Below are 16749 nucleotides of genomic sequence, written 5' to 3'. Positions count from 1 at the left end.
GTCTACATCTATGCTACGTATTGTCAATTAAGATTTGCAGGTCGAAATATATCCTTCTCCTTCTTGTTCAATTCACGGTTGAGATACAAGACATGGAAACGAAGTCGATAAATTTCTTGGACTTGAAGGTGTACAACGAGGGTCATAAGCTAAAGACGAATTGGTACCACAAGGCCATAGCATCCAACCGCATCCTGAATTATCTTGCCAAGCACCCCAAAAACATGGTCCGCAACGTCGCCAAAGCCTTCATCAAACGGGTTTTTTCGGTGAGTCACCATTCCTTTCATGAAAACAACCTCGAAACGGTAAAGAAAATCTTAGCCAAAAACAGTTTTCCGACGAAAACTGTAGATGAAATGATCAAGGAGGTGAAAAACAAATACAAGTTCGGTACCAGCAAAAACAACCACGAAAAGAGTTATCCATTTTTGGACGTCACAAAACAACCGCCAAGAATTGGACCAATGGCCAACTCCACAATGTGCGAGCAAAAAGCAATTAGTTTCAAAGATATGACGTTGTCCGAACGACCGAAATATCCCAAACAAGCCTTTGGCTTTGCTGGTATCACATACATGGAAGGGGTCTCCGATGCTGTCAAAACTCAACTTAATCGACACGCACCACAACTGAAGGTAGCCTTCCGCCCACCATGTAAAGTGGCTCAGGCTTTTACCAACATGAAGGACACGTTAGTCGCGGAACAACAATCAAACGTCGTCTACGGAATCCCGTGTTCCAATTGCAATCGGTCCTACATTGGAGAAACAACCAGATGTCTTGGCGAACGTAAGGGACAGCATGCGAATGATGTGGCCAACAGAGCAAAGAAACCGGGCAAAACTGCACTGGTACGGCATGTAAGTACAACAAACCATCAATTCGATTTCGACAATGCACAAATCCTTCGAAACGTACGTACGCGAGGTCTCCTCAAGATACATGAAGCTAACCACATAATCCTCAACGAAACCAGCGTGGTAAACTTCAAAAAGGATGCAAAACACGTTTCTCCGGTCGTCTATAATCTAGTCAAAAAGAAAATGATCGGAAAGAGAGTCCGGAACAAGAATAGAGGCCCGGTGTCAACACTGCTCCACACATCAACAGAAAGTGAACCGTCAGATGTATCGGTTGAATAGTTGTGTAAAAACGAATGACATTTCTAATCAATTTCCCACCAAATGTTTACATGTCATAGTGATAAGTAAATCACCTACAAAACATAGTGCAATTTGAGTGTGAAATCCACATAAAACACTAGCGTAAGCATTAATTAACCTGAAAAATATGTTCAAAATGTAAACTAATAAAATTATAAATAAACCAGCCTGAAGATGATCGGTCCGACCGATCGAATGCACGGCCACATCCAACAATAAATATATTTTTCATATTGGTCGCTGACGTAAGCAATACAAACACCAGTCGCAACAACATCGTCTTCTGGTCCAACAAATATCCTTCTAGTTCCCGATACAGCCTGTAAATATTTTTCATATGCAGAATGAGCACCAGCTGAATATCACCAGCTGGATTTACTAACACACACTTATTGTATGATAAACAATCAAAACACATTCTTAACAATGTGTTTACTTCATACATACGTGTTATGTGCGCGTAGATGACGTTAACGTAGAAATGCACTTTTATTTATTTATTCAAATGACTTTCGGATAATATCACAATGAAAACTTAGTTAGCTAAAAACAATCAGAAATATAAAAAATCAAAAATCAAAAACATTACAAATCCCAACAAAAATCTCTTCGAGAAAAGTGTGACGCAGTCTTTGAAATACAATTTCTAAAATGAATGATATCGCTAGAGTTGACGCTTTCAGCTTCGTTACGCAAAAATTAAATTTTACACCCAATTAGTTCAAACAAGCTGGCTTAGGTTTTCTCATCATCTGCCAAAAAATCTGCGTCGCTTGTGGCAGATAAATTTTCTTGCTGGTCTGTTCCTGAACATCTGCCACTTTGCGACGCAGATTTTTTTGGTAAAATTTTGGTTGTTTCCAGTCAAATTTTTTTTTGTAAAAATTATTTGGCAGATGATGAGAAAACCTAAGCCAGCTTGTTTGAACTAATTGGGTGTAAAATTTAATTTTTGCGTAATGAAGCTGAAAGCGTCAACTCTAGCGATATCATTCATTTTAGAAATTGTATTTCAAAGACTGCGTCACACTTTTCTCGAAGAGATTTTTGTTGGGATATCAGTCGTTTTAGAAGTTTTAGAACACTGCTTTTTATAACAGTTTATAACAGAAATTCGGAAATTTGGCAAAATTTGAAAATTTGTCGAAATTCGAAAATTTGACGAAATTCGAAAATTTGACGAAATTCTAAAATTTGACGAAATTCGAAAATTTGACGAAATTCGAAAATTTGACGAAATTCGAAAATTTGACGAAATTCGAAAATTTGACGAAATTCGAAAATTTGACGAAAATCGAAAATTTGACGAAAATCGAAAATTTGACGAAATTTGAAAATTTGACGAAATTCGAAAATTTGACGAAGAAAGTAATTCTCTATCTGCCACCATTCAACAAATATCTCCAAAACCCCAATTTGAAAATTTGTCGAAATTCGAAAATTTGACGAAATTCTAAAATTTGACGAAATTTTAAAATTTGACGAAATTCGAAAATTTGACGAAATTCGAAAATTTGACGATATTCGAAAATTTGACGAAAATCGAAAATTTGACGAAATTTGAAAATTTGACGAAATTTGAAAATTTGACGAAATTCGAAAATTTGACGAAATTTGAAAATTTGACGAAATTTGAAAATTTGACGAAATTTGAAAATTTGACGAAATTTGAAAATTTGACGAAGAAAGTAATTCTCTATCTGCCACCATTCAACAAATATCTCCAAAACCCCAATTGACCCACCCATTTCCAACTTTCGACATTTTTCGCAAATGCCCTTCTTTTCTACTCGTAAAACTCTGAGTCTTTGCCGAAGAAAGTAACTCTCTATCTGCCACCATTCAAAAAATACCTCTAAAAACATAATTGACCCACCCATTTCCAACTTTCGACATTTTTCACATATGCCCCTCTGTTCTACTCGTAAAACTCTGAGACTTTGCCGAAGAAAGTATCTCTCTATCTCTCATAATCGCAAAAATATTAGTCCTTTCATCCTACGCTCGAGTAGCTCAAAATTTGGTCACTCTAATCACTCTAGCTCAAACGAATCTGACCCGATTTTTTTAATTATTTTTTTGTTTGAATCGTGTTACGAATACCTTTTATTTGATGGGTCACACGCCTCTGTAGGTTTCAATACAGCTAAGCTACAGCCGAAAACGCGTTCCCGACCCTCGAAAACCACACTCAGAAACCACTTCGAGGCCAATAAAACAAAATTCTGGTTTTTCCTGGGGTAATGGCGTATCACATTTTCATTTTTATGCCCACCCTGAGGTTCCTGCAAAATTTCATGGAGATTGGCTGACTAGTTTCCGAGATCGACCGTCGATAGATAGACAGATAGACAGATAGACAGATAGACAGATAGAAACATACAGAGTAAGTTGAAAGATTTTGATTGTTTGGAAAACGTTAATTTGGTGCATTTTCTATCAAAATGACCAACTTTAAAACGATGTATCTCCGGCAATTTTAAAGTTACATAGTCGAGTGATAGCTCGTTTTGCTCGTATTTGAAGCGCGAATAAGATAGAATAGGATTTGTGGTGATACAGGCCAAAAGAAAGAAACTTAAATTCTCGCCTATATATAGTTGCCGCGTCTCAAAAAATTTTCTTCGTTCTTTTTTTGGAAGTTAGACTGCGTCAAGTCCTCCGCTATCGCTCCGGACATGATATCACAGAGAGTTTCGTCAAACGACTTCTTTATCATTTTCGTCAACCATCAGTCTACCTGCAGATTTGTTAACCAGTCGATGGCATTGTCCGTTGCGTTGTGAATGTCTATCAGATCGCCTTCGAAACGGTGTATTGTGCAGGAGCGCCAGATATGTTCCATCGTTTGCACGCTCCCGCATTCACAAAATGGGCTTTCTGCATAATTCCATTTGTGTAGCATGTATGCGCAACATCCGAAACCGTTTCGGATCCTGTTCAGTTTCACCCATATGTGACGAGGTAATTCTTGACCTTCGATTTCGTCTGTTGGATCGACTATGATGTGTTTGTTTGTTACAGTGAGGTTCTCCCACCATTGTTTCCATCTGCTCTTAAAATCGTTCATGTTTCCGATGCTTCTGAAGAAACGCCAAAAGGGATTTCTGGATGTCAAACGGAGTTCGATTGGAGCTGATGAGATGTCATTGTGCAGTGCTAGTTCATTATCGTTGGCTATTCGTTGGCATTCTTTGATGGCTAATTCTTCTCTGGTGATGTGATGAGGCGGTATATTGCTCAACGCATAGAGCCATGGCACGGGAGTTGAGCTTACTGCACCAATCACGGTTCGTAAAACGCTGTTGATTTGGATGTCAACCTTTTCTGCGTGTGCGCTTGCCATCCAGACCGGTGCACAATAGTTTGCTGTTGAAATTACTAGTGCCGTAGTTGTGATTCTTAAAGTCTTAGCCTGGCATCCCCATTTCGTTCCAGCTAATTTTCGGACGATGTTGATTCTTGACTGCAACTTTTTCGTCGTTTTTTCTATGTGGAGTCTGTATGTCAAGCTTCTGTCCAGTGTGACACCTAAGTACACTGGCTTATTATCGTGTTCCACGTTCTTTCCGTCTAGATGAAGGTTTAAGGTTCTGCTAGCTTGACGGTTGTTCAAGTGGAAAACGCAGTGTACAGTTTTGCCATGGTTCGGCTTCAACCGCCAATGTTTGAAATAATTTGACATGATGTTCAGATCCTGTTGCAGTGCTGCTTCGATTTCCTCAAACGTTTTTCCTTGGTTGGCAACTGCAATGTCGTCAGCGTAGATGAAAAATCTGGAGCGAGTGTTCATCGGCAGATCGGCTGTGTACAAACAGTACAAGATGCTTGACAGAACGGAGCCTTGAGGTAGGTCGTTGTTGAGGATGCGTGATCTGCTCTCTTTACCGTTTATCGTCACTTGGAGGTTCCGGTCGCTTAACATATCCATGATTAAAGAAAGAGTTTGTTTGCAAGGAATTATTTCACTTAACTTTAATAGGAGCCCTCGTTTCCATACCGTGTCATAGGCAGCAGACAGATCGACGAAGATTACACCAGTTTTCAGTCCTTTTTCAAAGCCGAGTTCAATGTAGTTCGTCAGTGCCAGTACTTGCTCGCAGCAGTTTCTGTTTTTTTGAAAACCAGCCTGTGCTTTCGGTATGACGTCTTCGATGATAGGACGAATTCTGGCTAGCAGACAACGTTCGAATAGCTTATAACAGCAACTTAGAAGCGAAATTGGTCTGTAGCTGGTTACTTCGTTCGGCGCTTTGTTCGGTTTTAGTGCAGCGATTACTCTTGCTTTTTTCCAAGTTTTCGGTATTTTCCCAGACAGTTTGATGTTATTGAAGTAGCTTGTGATCCACTTTCTAGCCTTTGTACCGAGGTGTTTAATGTAATCCGGGAAAAAGTTGTCCGATCCGGGTGCTTTGCCGCATTCCACTTCTGAGATTGCATCATCAATTTCCTCTATCGAATAAGGAGTTGCAATGTTCGAAACCGGTTGGCTATTTCGAAAATTTCGGATGTACTGCTTTCCAACCTTTTTCCTTTGGTTTTCTGACACTATTCCTTTGGAATTGTTGACCATATGTGTGGCAATTTCATCTGCTGTGACCGGGTATATTTTCTTGTTATTTTTCGATCGTCCGCATAATCGATTCAGTGTGTTCCATGCTTTCTTGCTTAATTTTGTGAAATTTATCGATTTTAAGTTTTCCTCCCATATTTCTTTTCGGTTTGCATCAATTGAGGCCAATAAAAGCTTTCCAGTTTCAGCGTTACCGGTACTAGTAAATTCGTCGTACAGTTCTTTACTATTGTCCGACCAGCCTGGGATGTAGATTTTCCTATGTCCTCTTGGGATTGACTTTTTTGCCGCTGTGATTACTAATCCGACACTGTCCTACACATAGAAATGCACTGTGTGTAGGTTGTCTTTGAATTGTATACAATACAAAGTGTTGTTGTTTGTACACCAGCTGGTGATATTCAGCTGGTGCTCATTCTGCATATGAGAAACATTTAGCAATTGTATGTCATTTTGTTTTCTCCTCAATGAACGATTTTGCACCAGTACGCTGGATAAAGTTTGTTGGAGTAGGCAAAGTTTCCTGAAGGTGAATAAACTCAATTTAGATAACATTTAGATTAGAATTGTCCTTCAATATCATGTGAAAAGGTTTGCTGACGGGCACTTAAGATTAGAAAGACGAACTGCTGATACATAATCATGAAAACTGTACGAAATGATATTGAATCTATTTTGATTTCAACAAAAGCGTCAATGGACATAGGGCGGCTAAAACCACAACTGAGATAAAATTAAACGAAAATGTAGCAAGTCAAAATCAAGGTATAGATATATGGGCGGATATAACCGATTCAGATGTGCGGTGGCACGAAAGTTCGCTATAAACGTCATCTCTACCATTTCTTTAAAAGTATTTAACAGTATTTTGTTAAACACAAGTAAATCGGAGTCAACCATTTAAAAAAAAGGTGTCATTAGCATCGAACTATTGTGTTAGGCCGCGCGTCTGAATGGCATTACCTCCGCAAATATATTTTACCTTGGTCAAAATAGGGTTTTGCGTGACTGTAGTCCGTCATTGTGGTCGCTGAGTAAACTAAATTGAAATTTGTGGCCTCCAATAGGTTTGTTCCAAATAACTGTAAACGCAAACTTTGACAGCCCGACACGACGATTTCATCTATAGACGACATATACTTATAGTGACAGCTTTCAAAAAATTTTACGTATTGAAGATGCTTCGCGCTATTTATGGCAGTTCATTTTTCATGAGCAATTTTTTAGGTTATGTTGTCTATGGATGAAATGTAACAATTCGGACGTCCTTGGAACAGATCTTTATATTTTATTCAAAGCGGAAAGTTGCAAAGGTTTGCAAAAAGATAGAAATGTAAAATGTCGGCGTGCTTCTCGCTGGACGGTAAGCTGAAGATGAGGTAAAATATATGCACCGAATCTTTTTTAGCCCCGTACGAAGTACTGGGGCTTATAAGATTAATATACCGTTTGTAACACGTCGAATTGGAAGCAGACAGTAAGGGCAAAGCATTTGGTTATGTTCATAGATGACGAATCCGCAATAAAAAAAATGTCCGTCCGTCCGTCCGTCCGTCCGTCCGTCCGTCTGTGACCCCTCTAGCTTGAGCAAATCACAACCTTTTTTCAAAATTCTTTTTTTTCCCGATTGGTATCGACAAAAGTAAGGTCAAGTTCGAAAATGGGCATGGTAGGGTCGGCCCTTCCAGAGCTAGGGCCCTGTAGGTGTTTTTCAGTCTTTCGACGATATCTACCGAAATACGCACGCAATAGTTGCTTGTGATATATCAAATGAAAGGTATTGACGAGTAGAACAAAGTTGCTGAACATTGTTTTTGGGTAAGATGCAACGTGGGCTTGTTGGGAGGGCTCAAAGGTCGTTACTCGGCCCTAAGTGTTTTTTGCACATAAATCGAGTAAATCTCATCCGATTTTGCTAGATTTAGTTTTTTATGGAAGGTAATTGAATACTGAAAAGAACGTGGCGAAAAAAGTTTCAAATTTGGGCCCTTGGACTAAGGCCGCTACTCGGCCCTAAGTGTTTTTTGCACATAAATCGAGTAAATCTCATCCGATTTTGTTAGTTTTTGTTTCGTTTGAGAGATAATTGAATGCCGAATAGAATGACGGCAAAAAAAGTTTCAAATTTGGGCACTTGGACTAAGGCCGCTACTCGGCCCTAAGTGCTTTTTGCACATAAATCGAGTAAATCTCATCCGATTTTGTTAGATTTAGTTTTTTATGGAAGGTAATTGAATACCGAAAAGAACGTGGCGAAAAAAGTTTCAAATTTGGGCCCTTGGACTAAGGCCGCTACGCGGCCCTAAGTGTTTTTTGCACATAAATCGAGTAAATCTCATCCGATTTTGCTAGATTTAGTTTTTTTATGGAAGGTAATTGAATGCCGAAAAGAACGTGGCGAAAAAAGTTTCAAAATTAGGGCCCTTGGACTGAGGCCGCTACTCGACCCTAAGTGTTTTTTGCACATAAATCGACTAAATCTCATCCGATTTTGTTAGATTTTGTTTTTATGGAAGGTAATTGAATACCGAAAAGAACGTGGCGAAAAAAGTTTCAAATTTGGGCCCTTGGACTAAGGCCGCTACTCGGCCCTAAGTGCTTTTTGCACATAAATCGAGTAAATCTCATCCGATTTTGCTAGTTTTTGTTTCATTTGAGAGGTAATTGAATACCCAATGGAAAGTTGGCAAAAAATTTTGGGTTTTCTAAAATAATGTCGTAAATTGTTGGTTTTATTTGAGAGGTACTTCGTACGGGCTTTCGTAATTGCGCTATGCGCAATTTTAAAAATGAACACTTTCAGTAAATTTGACAATGCCCAACTTGACTTGCATTTTGGTAACAGACGGATTAGAGGGTTATAGACGTATTAGGGTTCCGGGCTTATTAGGGCTACGAACGTATTATGGTTGCGGACGAAATAGGATTACGGGTCGTACGGGGCTAAGTCGCAGCAAACGCTCCGACTGTTCTGATGCCTTGTTTCTCTGGCAGTTACGTATGCTGGGAATTTACAAATTAGACCCACTATGCCGTGCGTAATTAAATCCACAATTTTACACCGATGATTTTTAAGTTTAGTCTTCTCTTGGGTCAGAAGAGCAAACCCTAATTCTAGTTCGATTTTCAGTTCTAGCTACACTGCTCCACTGACAAAAAAGTTTTCAGATTATTACCTGTCAGGTAATGTGATTTTTATGTGAGAAATTACATTACCTGGGGACAGAACTGTCAACGTTTTTCTCAGTGTAGCAAACAAACTTTGTTTTGACGCTGTGAAATTACCATGTAAATTGCAAAGGCTACGTTGCATACATAGAGATAGACTTAGTATACAGCTGCCTCAGTAGACAAATAAGTAAGTCCTTCTTCCACGCAGCTGTCACACACACATTCAAATATATGATTTTTTATTTTTAATGTGTAGGCATTCTGTACGTTGTATTTACATTGTCTGCGATGAGAATGTAAATGAAACTTACATGTTAGGTTTTTCGATGATTTACATGCTATGCGCGATCATTTACATGCAATGAGAATGACAACAACAAAGAAGTCAATTAAATATAGCCGAAATGGCGTGCACAACCGATGCCTACTAAATCAAAATGAAATTTTAGTTCAAAATGGATAGAAGTGGAAAGGTTCCGAAATGCTGTTTTATGCAAAATTGTTTCGTAGTTTGACAATGTAAATACAACGCACAGGATGCCTACACATTAAAGAACAGTACAGAAGAGCCTATGTGAATGAGTAATACATGTGTGCAAAATTAGGCGGTTCGCCTTCGGCTCACACGCCGCAAACATCGCACACATGTATTACTCATTTACATAGGCTCTGCTGTAATCTACTATAATTTGTCAGTTTGTTCTATTGAGCAGGGCTTACTTTAGAGAATTTTAATTCTGAAAATTCTCAAAAAATTCCGAAAAAGTTCCGAAAAATTCTGAAATGATTTTTCGGAATTTTTCAGAACTTTTTCGGATTTTTTTCAGAATTAAAATTCTCTAAAGTAAGCTCTGCTATTAAAAGGCCACTTGGTTGCACATTTACCACCTTAGCAACCGTAGTTAGGTTGCTATAGAGGGTATTGGTAAACGTTATCGCACAGACTGTTTTCACAGTACTTATCTCACATAAACCATTATTAGGTTCGTCAATCACAATTAGGATGTTTGTTATCTGCTAAGATTCGTGCATTTTTCAATCGCGCAACTTATAGTGTTCTGAATAAATAAAATCAAACACGAGAATACTGAAGACGACAGTTTGTGGACGGCCGTTGTTTCGCTGACAGTGGATAAAACAAATTTAAACTGACTGAAGAACAACAAAAAGCAAGGATTTCGTAACAAGGAATAAAACAAGACAAAATGTTGTCAATAATATTCCAAATATCCGGCGTGTTCGTTTTGATTTATTTGTATTTGGTGTGGAATTTCCAGTACTGGAAAAATCGCAAAGTTACAAGTGTAAGATCATATCCGATACTCGGTTCGTTTCCGAAGTCATTTATGCAAAAAATAAACCTTTGCGACGAACACATGGCAGTCTATAAGTGAGTTGCATTATAATGGTTATTTGTGCACCTGTTTTGGACGATTGATTTTAGGCAATTTCGCGGATTGTAGGTCGAACGAAGTGAGGCTTAGAAGCGAAAGTGCCTTAAATCAACCGTCCCAAACAGGTGCACATGTAAGTTTTCATGCAGAGGGCCGGAAGCCCGAGAAAATTCGAAAAATTGCCCTCATTTTCGTCCCCGAAGCATGAAAACAAAATTACGTGCAGACTACTCTAAATGAGCATTCGGTCGACACTGAGGACTGATTTAATAAATTTACCTCAGTTCGGCATACTAGCATTTAACACTATTGATGATGAGTGTACAGTGTACTTAGCTTTAGTTAAGGCCAGGTTAAGTTGTTTACAATTATTCCGATAGTCAGCACCTTTACCTGGCCCTAACAAGAAGATAAAGGGTTTAGCCAAAGCACCTAGCAGGGTAATAGAGGTTTTTACACGTCAAATAGAGTAGTATTTTGATACCAATAATACCATTAGCAGCCTTAATGGTAATTTTGCAATGACAGTAAGAAAAAAAGGTATGGAAATATTCGCATACTTCGATTAAAGTACTACTTTATTTTTTTCTATTACCCTGCTAGGTGCTTTGGTTTAGCCTAAGCATAAATCCAAGCTAAAAGACTTTCTTCAGATTGTTCTGAGAGGGGAAGCTATTGGCCATGAGACAAATGATAAAAATTTCGTGATTTCGCCTTGCGGCGTTCTCACCTTAGACTAATCAAAACTAGACAGGAAATTACGAACATAACTACGTAAAATTTGTGGTCCCACCATGAAATACGTAATACATGCCTAGCCTACATGTGTTAGTGAAAAACTCTACGTAAATTTGACGAAATTAGTGTCTTATACAAACTGGTGTCTGGACCACATTTTATCGTACAAAATACCAGTCTTTGTATGATCAGTCTAAAGTTCTCACCTCCTGTCAATAAACTTCTTAATCTACGTGATGATTAAATCAACTGAACTGTTTTTCTTTAACATCAGACAGTACCGTGGTAAGAGCCCATTCGTTGGCATCATGTCTGGTCGAACTCCAAAACTACTAATCATCGACAGTCAAGTTGCTAAAGATATTTTGGTGAAAGATTTCAAAAAATTTCGTGACAACGACGTTGCGTCACTCGTAATTATTATCTTGTTTATTGAGACCTTTAAGACGAATCTACACATGGCTAAATTGTTGCCTACTTTTCGGGGAAAATTTATTATTATTTTGATGATAATTTTGGACTCGCATTCTTTTTGGAAAAAGTACGACCATCGTTTGGTGTTAAAATGTGTTAGCTTTCAGGAAAAATTTAAATGCTTGTGGCGATGTAGCCTCACTCCGATAAAACTCAAAATATGTGTCAATTTTCGTGAAATATTGAGTTTTCTCAGACTGAGGTTACATCACCACAAACATTTATATTTTTACTGAAAGCAAACACGTTTTAACATCAAACGATGGTTTTACTTTTTTCAAAAAGAATGCGAGTTCAAAATTATCATCAAAATAATAATAATTTTGCCCCTAAAAGTAGGTATCAAATTAACCATGTGTAGATTCGTCTTAAATGGCGGGTGGATTGGATTATACTAAAACGTATTTTGTTAACTAAATAACATTTCCATTTAGACCGATAAAGAAACCGATCCGATATTTAAACGCAATCCAATTATGCTCGAAGGTGCCGAATGGAAAGAAAAACGAGCCGAAGTCACACCCGCATTTACGCGTAGCAAAGTAAGTACGGGGTTCACAATGACAAAGTAATTCATTACAATGAGATATTAATTTGTGATTCGAGAATTAATGGCTAAAAAAAGAGTGACTTTCAACACTAAATAAAGGCTAAACTCCGCCTGAAGATAGTTGCTAAATTTTCAAGTTTTCAATGTTTTTGCAATTTCTTCAGTTTAACTCAAACGTTTAGCGAGTACTTCATCTTAAAGGACGGGACAGGATGGCTCCGTGGTTCAGCACTAGCATTCCGCATAGAATTTTCTATAATGCTATTATCGCATTATGTTATTATTTATACTTATATCATTGGTAACGTCCTAAAGTTCATTCAAGCTTCTTAATTTGCGTAGTTACAGTGTGTTTGGTTGCTGCAACGATGTATACCCTGAATGACTCGTACGACATGTCGACATAACCAAAATACGTTGAATTTGTCTGCTAATGTCTAGCCTATATTTAGGTGACATATCAATAAATTTTCCGCAGATGTCTTGTGTGGTTAGAACAATGCTTTTTTTGCATATTTGCCTACATTTAGGCGGGAAAATATTCGTTTTTCGATTATTTCTTTGAACCAAAACCTTTTTTTTTTGAAAAATTAAAACCAATAAATCACGTGTTGGTTTTAAAGGAAAAATTGATTTGTGAGTCATATTGCAACCCTGCTCACTTTGATTTACCAAAAATTAAGACGGTAATTTACCGTGAGCCAAATGATTATATTTCATTGAGTTATTACGATGTTACGATGTTACGATGTTACGATGTTTGACTTGGTTAATCAGGGGTAAATCAATGGTAAATCGATGGTTAATCACTTGTTAATCATGGTAAATCAGGTGAATCAAAAAGTCGAGCAACCCCTCGACCTAACCCACTTGGACAAACTTGTGCAGACTAGGCCCCACCTTTTGGGCGGGTCAGGTCCCTTGACTGACAATTTTTTCAATATATTTTTAATCAATTTCATTTTATTTTCCGTTGTTAATCTTCCGAAACATCACAAATAACTGATATAAAACCTTCGCTTGAGTACAAGTTTTTTGGAAAACCACTTTTTCTGTTCTCTATTTTCTTGTAAATTTGCGGCCAGATTTTTAATCAACAATACATAAATAGACAGAGACTCGTGTGAATTACGGCCCTCGCTCCGCTCTGCCCGCAAACTTCCCACTCGTATGAGTCGTCTATTATTCAGTTTTAGTCTTATTGTTCAACAAAAGTAAAAGATGCGAATTTGGAACGATTAGAGGACTCTTTCACTTTGGTACAATATAAAATAGGACGGTAGACCGTGTCATTCACAATAACCCACAAAGTGACATTTTCCTTATACAAAATATAAGGCGCGGCGCGAAATTCCTAGCAGTCGTTCTTCCCTTACACTTATGTACCCCCCGGTACTTTCTACATTCACAAAACCTTTAATCATGAATAAAATAGCACGACTCGTGCGAATTACGGCCCTCGCTTCGCTCTGGCCGCAAACTTCACACTCGTGGGAGTTTTAAAGTTTTCTGTTTGATTGTTTTTTTAGTGTCATTCCATACATTTGAATAACGATTCAGAAATTGGTTTTTCATAAAATTTTATAAATATTTTATGTCATGGCGTGAAATATGCTAATTTTGCCTGTAATAGCTGACTATCACCGTTGTAGAAAACTATCATGAGTGATAGCTGACTATCACCGTGATTGCTGACTATCACCGTGATTGCTGACTATCACCGTGATAGCTGACTATCACCGTGATAGCTGACTATCACCGTGATAGCTGACTATCACCGTGATAGCTGACTATCACCGTGATAGCTGACTATCACCGTGATAGCTGACTATCACCGTGATAGCTGACTATCACCGTGATAGCTGACTATCACCGTGATAGCTGACTATCACCGTGATAGCTGACTATCACCGTGATAGCTGACTATCACCGTGATAGCTGACTATCACTGTGATAGCTGACTATCACCGTGATAGCTGACTATCACCGTGATAGCTGACTATCACCGTGATAGCTGACTATCACTGTGATAGCTGACTATCACTGTGATAGCTAACTATCACTGTGATAGCTGACTATCACTGTGATAGCTGACTATCACCGTGATAGCTGACTATCACCGTGATAGCTTACTATCACTGTGATAGCTGACTATCACCGTGATAGCCAACTATATCCCATCTTCGAACTTAATCTCAGGAATTCAATTCTGCGTCGATTAAAAAAATAAAATTGGTAATTGGTTGATAATTACTCAAGTTATCGTGTATACAAGCAAAATATTGGGACAAACAATTCCGTTTTTCATAACATTTCATACAACCTTTGGTATACAAACATTCTAGGGTATTTTCCGGCATAAGACCCTGACTTACAGTCAAGGGAATTACATAAATTTACATTATCTGCACAGGTTTCTCCAAGTTATCACCGATAAACCAATTTGTCCTTTAAAAGTAACATATTTTTGCATGCTTTAATGGTTTTACTTTTTCAAAAAAAGATTTTCCTTCATAGAAATCATCAAAAAACGAATATTTTTCCGCCTAAATCTATGCTACAAAGAGTCCATTGCTCTTAAACTTGTGTTGCATCATATATGAATGAGAGATATATACGACATGTAGAAGAAAAACATATGCTAAAACCAATCTCAGTTGGTCACACTGATTTTCAGCTAGTGTTCCTTGTTAAATTTCATAATTAAATAACGCTAGATGGCGCTAGTTTATCCCCAGACCACACAAGTTCAGTCTTACCAACACACGTTTTTTTGTGCCACGAATATTCAACTTTGTCGCATACATCACTCTTTCATATATGGCTACATACTGCACTTTTTATTTGCCGTAAAAGGCTATTAGTGAGGTCTCTAAACAAATCACATCAAAATGAAAGGCTGAAGTAATCACAAAACGTTATACTTTAACGAGAACTTTAAACGACCACTTCAGACTTAAGACCATAGCCTGAAGTAGTCGCTAAAAGTTCTCGTTAAAACCAAACTTTTTTTTTACAACTGCAGAGGTGTAGCTAGATGAGCTAGAAGTAATTGGAATTTTGAAAATATTTAATATAATTTTAAGACAAAATTGGAAAAGAGAAGGTGAGGTAGTCCTAAAATTGAAAAAAAAAGTCTGGACGTCATAAATTTCTTTTAAATATTTTTTTTACCTTTACAGTTGAAGGCTATGTATGCGTATATTGATGAAGTCTGCATAAAAATGACGAAATTCGTCCATTAAGAAATTCAAAAGGAGCATCCGGATGGATTTGATGCAAAAGATGTACTCAGTTCTCGATAAGATAATGTCATTGATTGCCGAATTATTCCAACGAAGATTTTTTCAGCTAGCTGCAAAATACGCCGTTGACGTTGTGGCAAGTTGCATCTACGGTGTCGATTCGAAGGCATTTTCGGACGAGGAATCTGATATCCGTAAAGCGGGCTCGACCATATTCGAACCGGATGCCAAGTTTATCATCTACTTTTTGCTAGTTTTTATGTTTCCATTCATCGCGAAAATATACCGAATGCCATTCGTGACAAAGGGTACACAGGACTTTTTCACGAAACTGAAGGAAGACGCAATTAGATTGCGGGAAGAGCAAAAAATCGAACGAAATGACTATCTAAATTATTTGTTGCAGTTAAAAAAGAAAAAGAATTTGCCAGACATTGATGTGGTGGCACACACTACAACGTTTCTTTTATGTAAGGAGAAGTTGTGTAGATCTCCTGAAATAATGATTTTGATAAATGAAGGCGTTAGGAGCTGACACTTTTTTTTAATCATCACTCGGGAGATCGGAAATATAAATTTATTTGGATGCCTTTTTTCTAGACGGTTTCGAAACGTCCAGCATTACAATTTCACATGTAACAAAAGTAGATTTGCCTGTAAAAAGGACAATATATCAATCTGACCCTTTCAGATGTTGTACTATTTGGCGGCAAACAAATCGGTTCAGAATAGATTACGGAAGGAGATCTATGACAATATCGGTAAAAATGGGCGCATCGAATTTGACGTTCTGAATGATATGAAATACATGGATCAAGTTTTCCACGGTAAAGATTCCAAAGAAAAATGTGTTCGTCGAAATACTAAAAAAAAAAAATTCAAATCAGAAACGTTGCGCAAAAATCCACCTAACGGTATTGCAGCAAAAGTTTGCACAATCTCAACGAATCTAACCGATTACGAGGGTAATGCCGTACCGATTGAGAAAGGAATGGTGGTTCAAATACCGACGTACTGTTTCCATCACGATGACCGAATCTATTCCAATCCGGAAGTATTCAATCCGGACCGATTCAGTTCAGAAAATGGTGGATTGAAAGCATACAAGGACAAAGGAGCTTTTCTGGGCTTTTTAGATGGACCCAGACAATGTTTCGGTGAGTTATATTTTGCCTAAGCAGTCTGACATAATTTCATTGGGCCAAAAATTTCGTTTCATTCCAGGAATGAGATTTGCAATGGCCCAGTCGAAGGCAGCTGTAGCAGAGATATTAAAAAAAATCGAAGTCATTGTAAATGCAAAAACGCAGGAACCTCTTGTACTTGACCCTAAAGCCTTTCTGCTCGTTCCAGTTGGTGGATTGTGGCTTAATTTGAGAGCTCTGTAGAAGATGTGCAGTGATCACGTTGAATATAGCCATTCCTGAGTATGTTAAAA

General features: G+C 37.9%; 1 protein-coding gene across 3 annotated transcripts; it reads left to right on the top strand.

Moving 5' to 3' along the window:
• Positions 1-9944: 9944 nt before the first annotated feature.
• LOC119073481 (probable cytochrome P450 28a5) lies at positions 9945-16749 on the top strand. Of its 3 annotated transcripts, XM_037179190.1 has the most exons (9): positions 9945-10300; positions 11317-11455; positions 11951-12058; positions 15249-15353; positions 15418-15781; positions 15912-15946; positions 16003-16138; positions 16199-16468; positions 16536-16749. In XM_037179190.1, the coding sequence occupies exons 5-9, from the start codon at positions 15571-15573 to the stop codon at positions 16697-16699; spliced, it is 816 nt and encodes a 271-aa protein (XP_037035085.1). In that variant the 5' UTR covers positions 9945-10300; positions 11317-11455; positions 11951-12058; positions 15249-15353; positions 15418-15570; the 3' UTR covers positions 16700-16749. The 3 variants fall into 3 exon arrangements, with proteins under 3 accessions (XP_037035085.1, XP_037035007.1, XP_037034921.1); XM_037179112.1 differs by having other exon boundaries at positions 9951-10300; positions 15249-15781; positions 16536-16730; XM_037179026.1 differs by lacking the exons at positions 11317-11455; positions 11951-12058 and having other exon boundaries at positions 9951-10300; positions 15249-15781; positions 16536-16730.

Source organism: Bradysia coprophila, chromosome II, assembly GCF_014529535.1.
Source record: "Bradysia coprophila strain Holo2 chromosome II, BU_Bcop_v1, whole genome shotgun sequence".
NCBI lineage: Eukaryota > Metazoa > Arthropoda > Insecta > Diptera > Sciaridae > Bradysia > Bradysia coprophila.
This window is presented reverse-complemented; position numbering and strand designations above follow the sequence as displayed.

Excerpts from the sequence above, each read along its gene's own strand:
- LOC119073481 (XM_037179026.1), top strand. The coding sequence starts at position 15,334 with ATGGATTTGATGCAAAAGATGTACTCAGTTCTCGATAAGATAATGTCA. Across the intron at positions 16,139-16,198 it reads CATGGATCAAGTTTTCCACG|AAACGTTGCGCAAAAATCCA; the intron begins GTAAAGATTCCA and ends AATTCAAATCAG. Across the intron at positions 16,469-16,535 it reads TGGACCCAGACAATGTTTCG|GAATGAGATTTGCAATGGCC; the intron begins GTGAGTTATATT and ends GTTTCATTCCAG.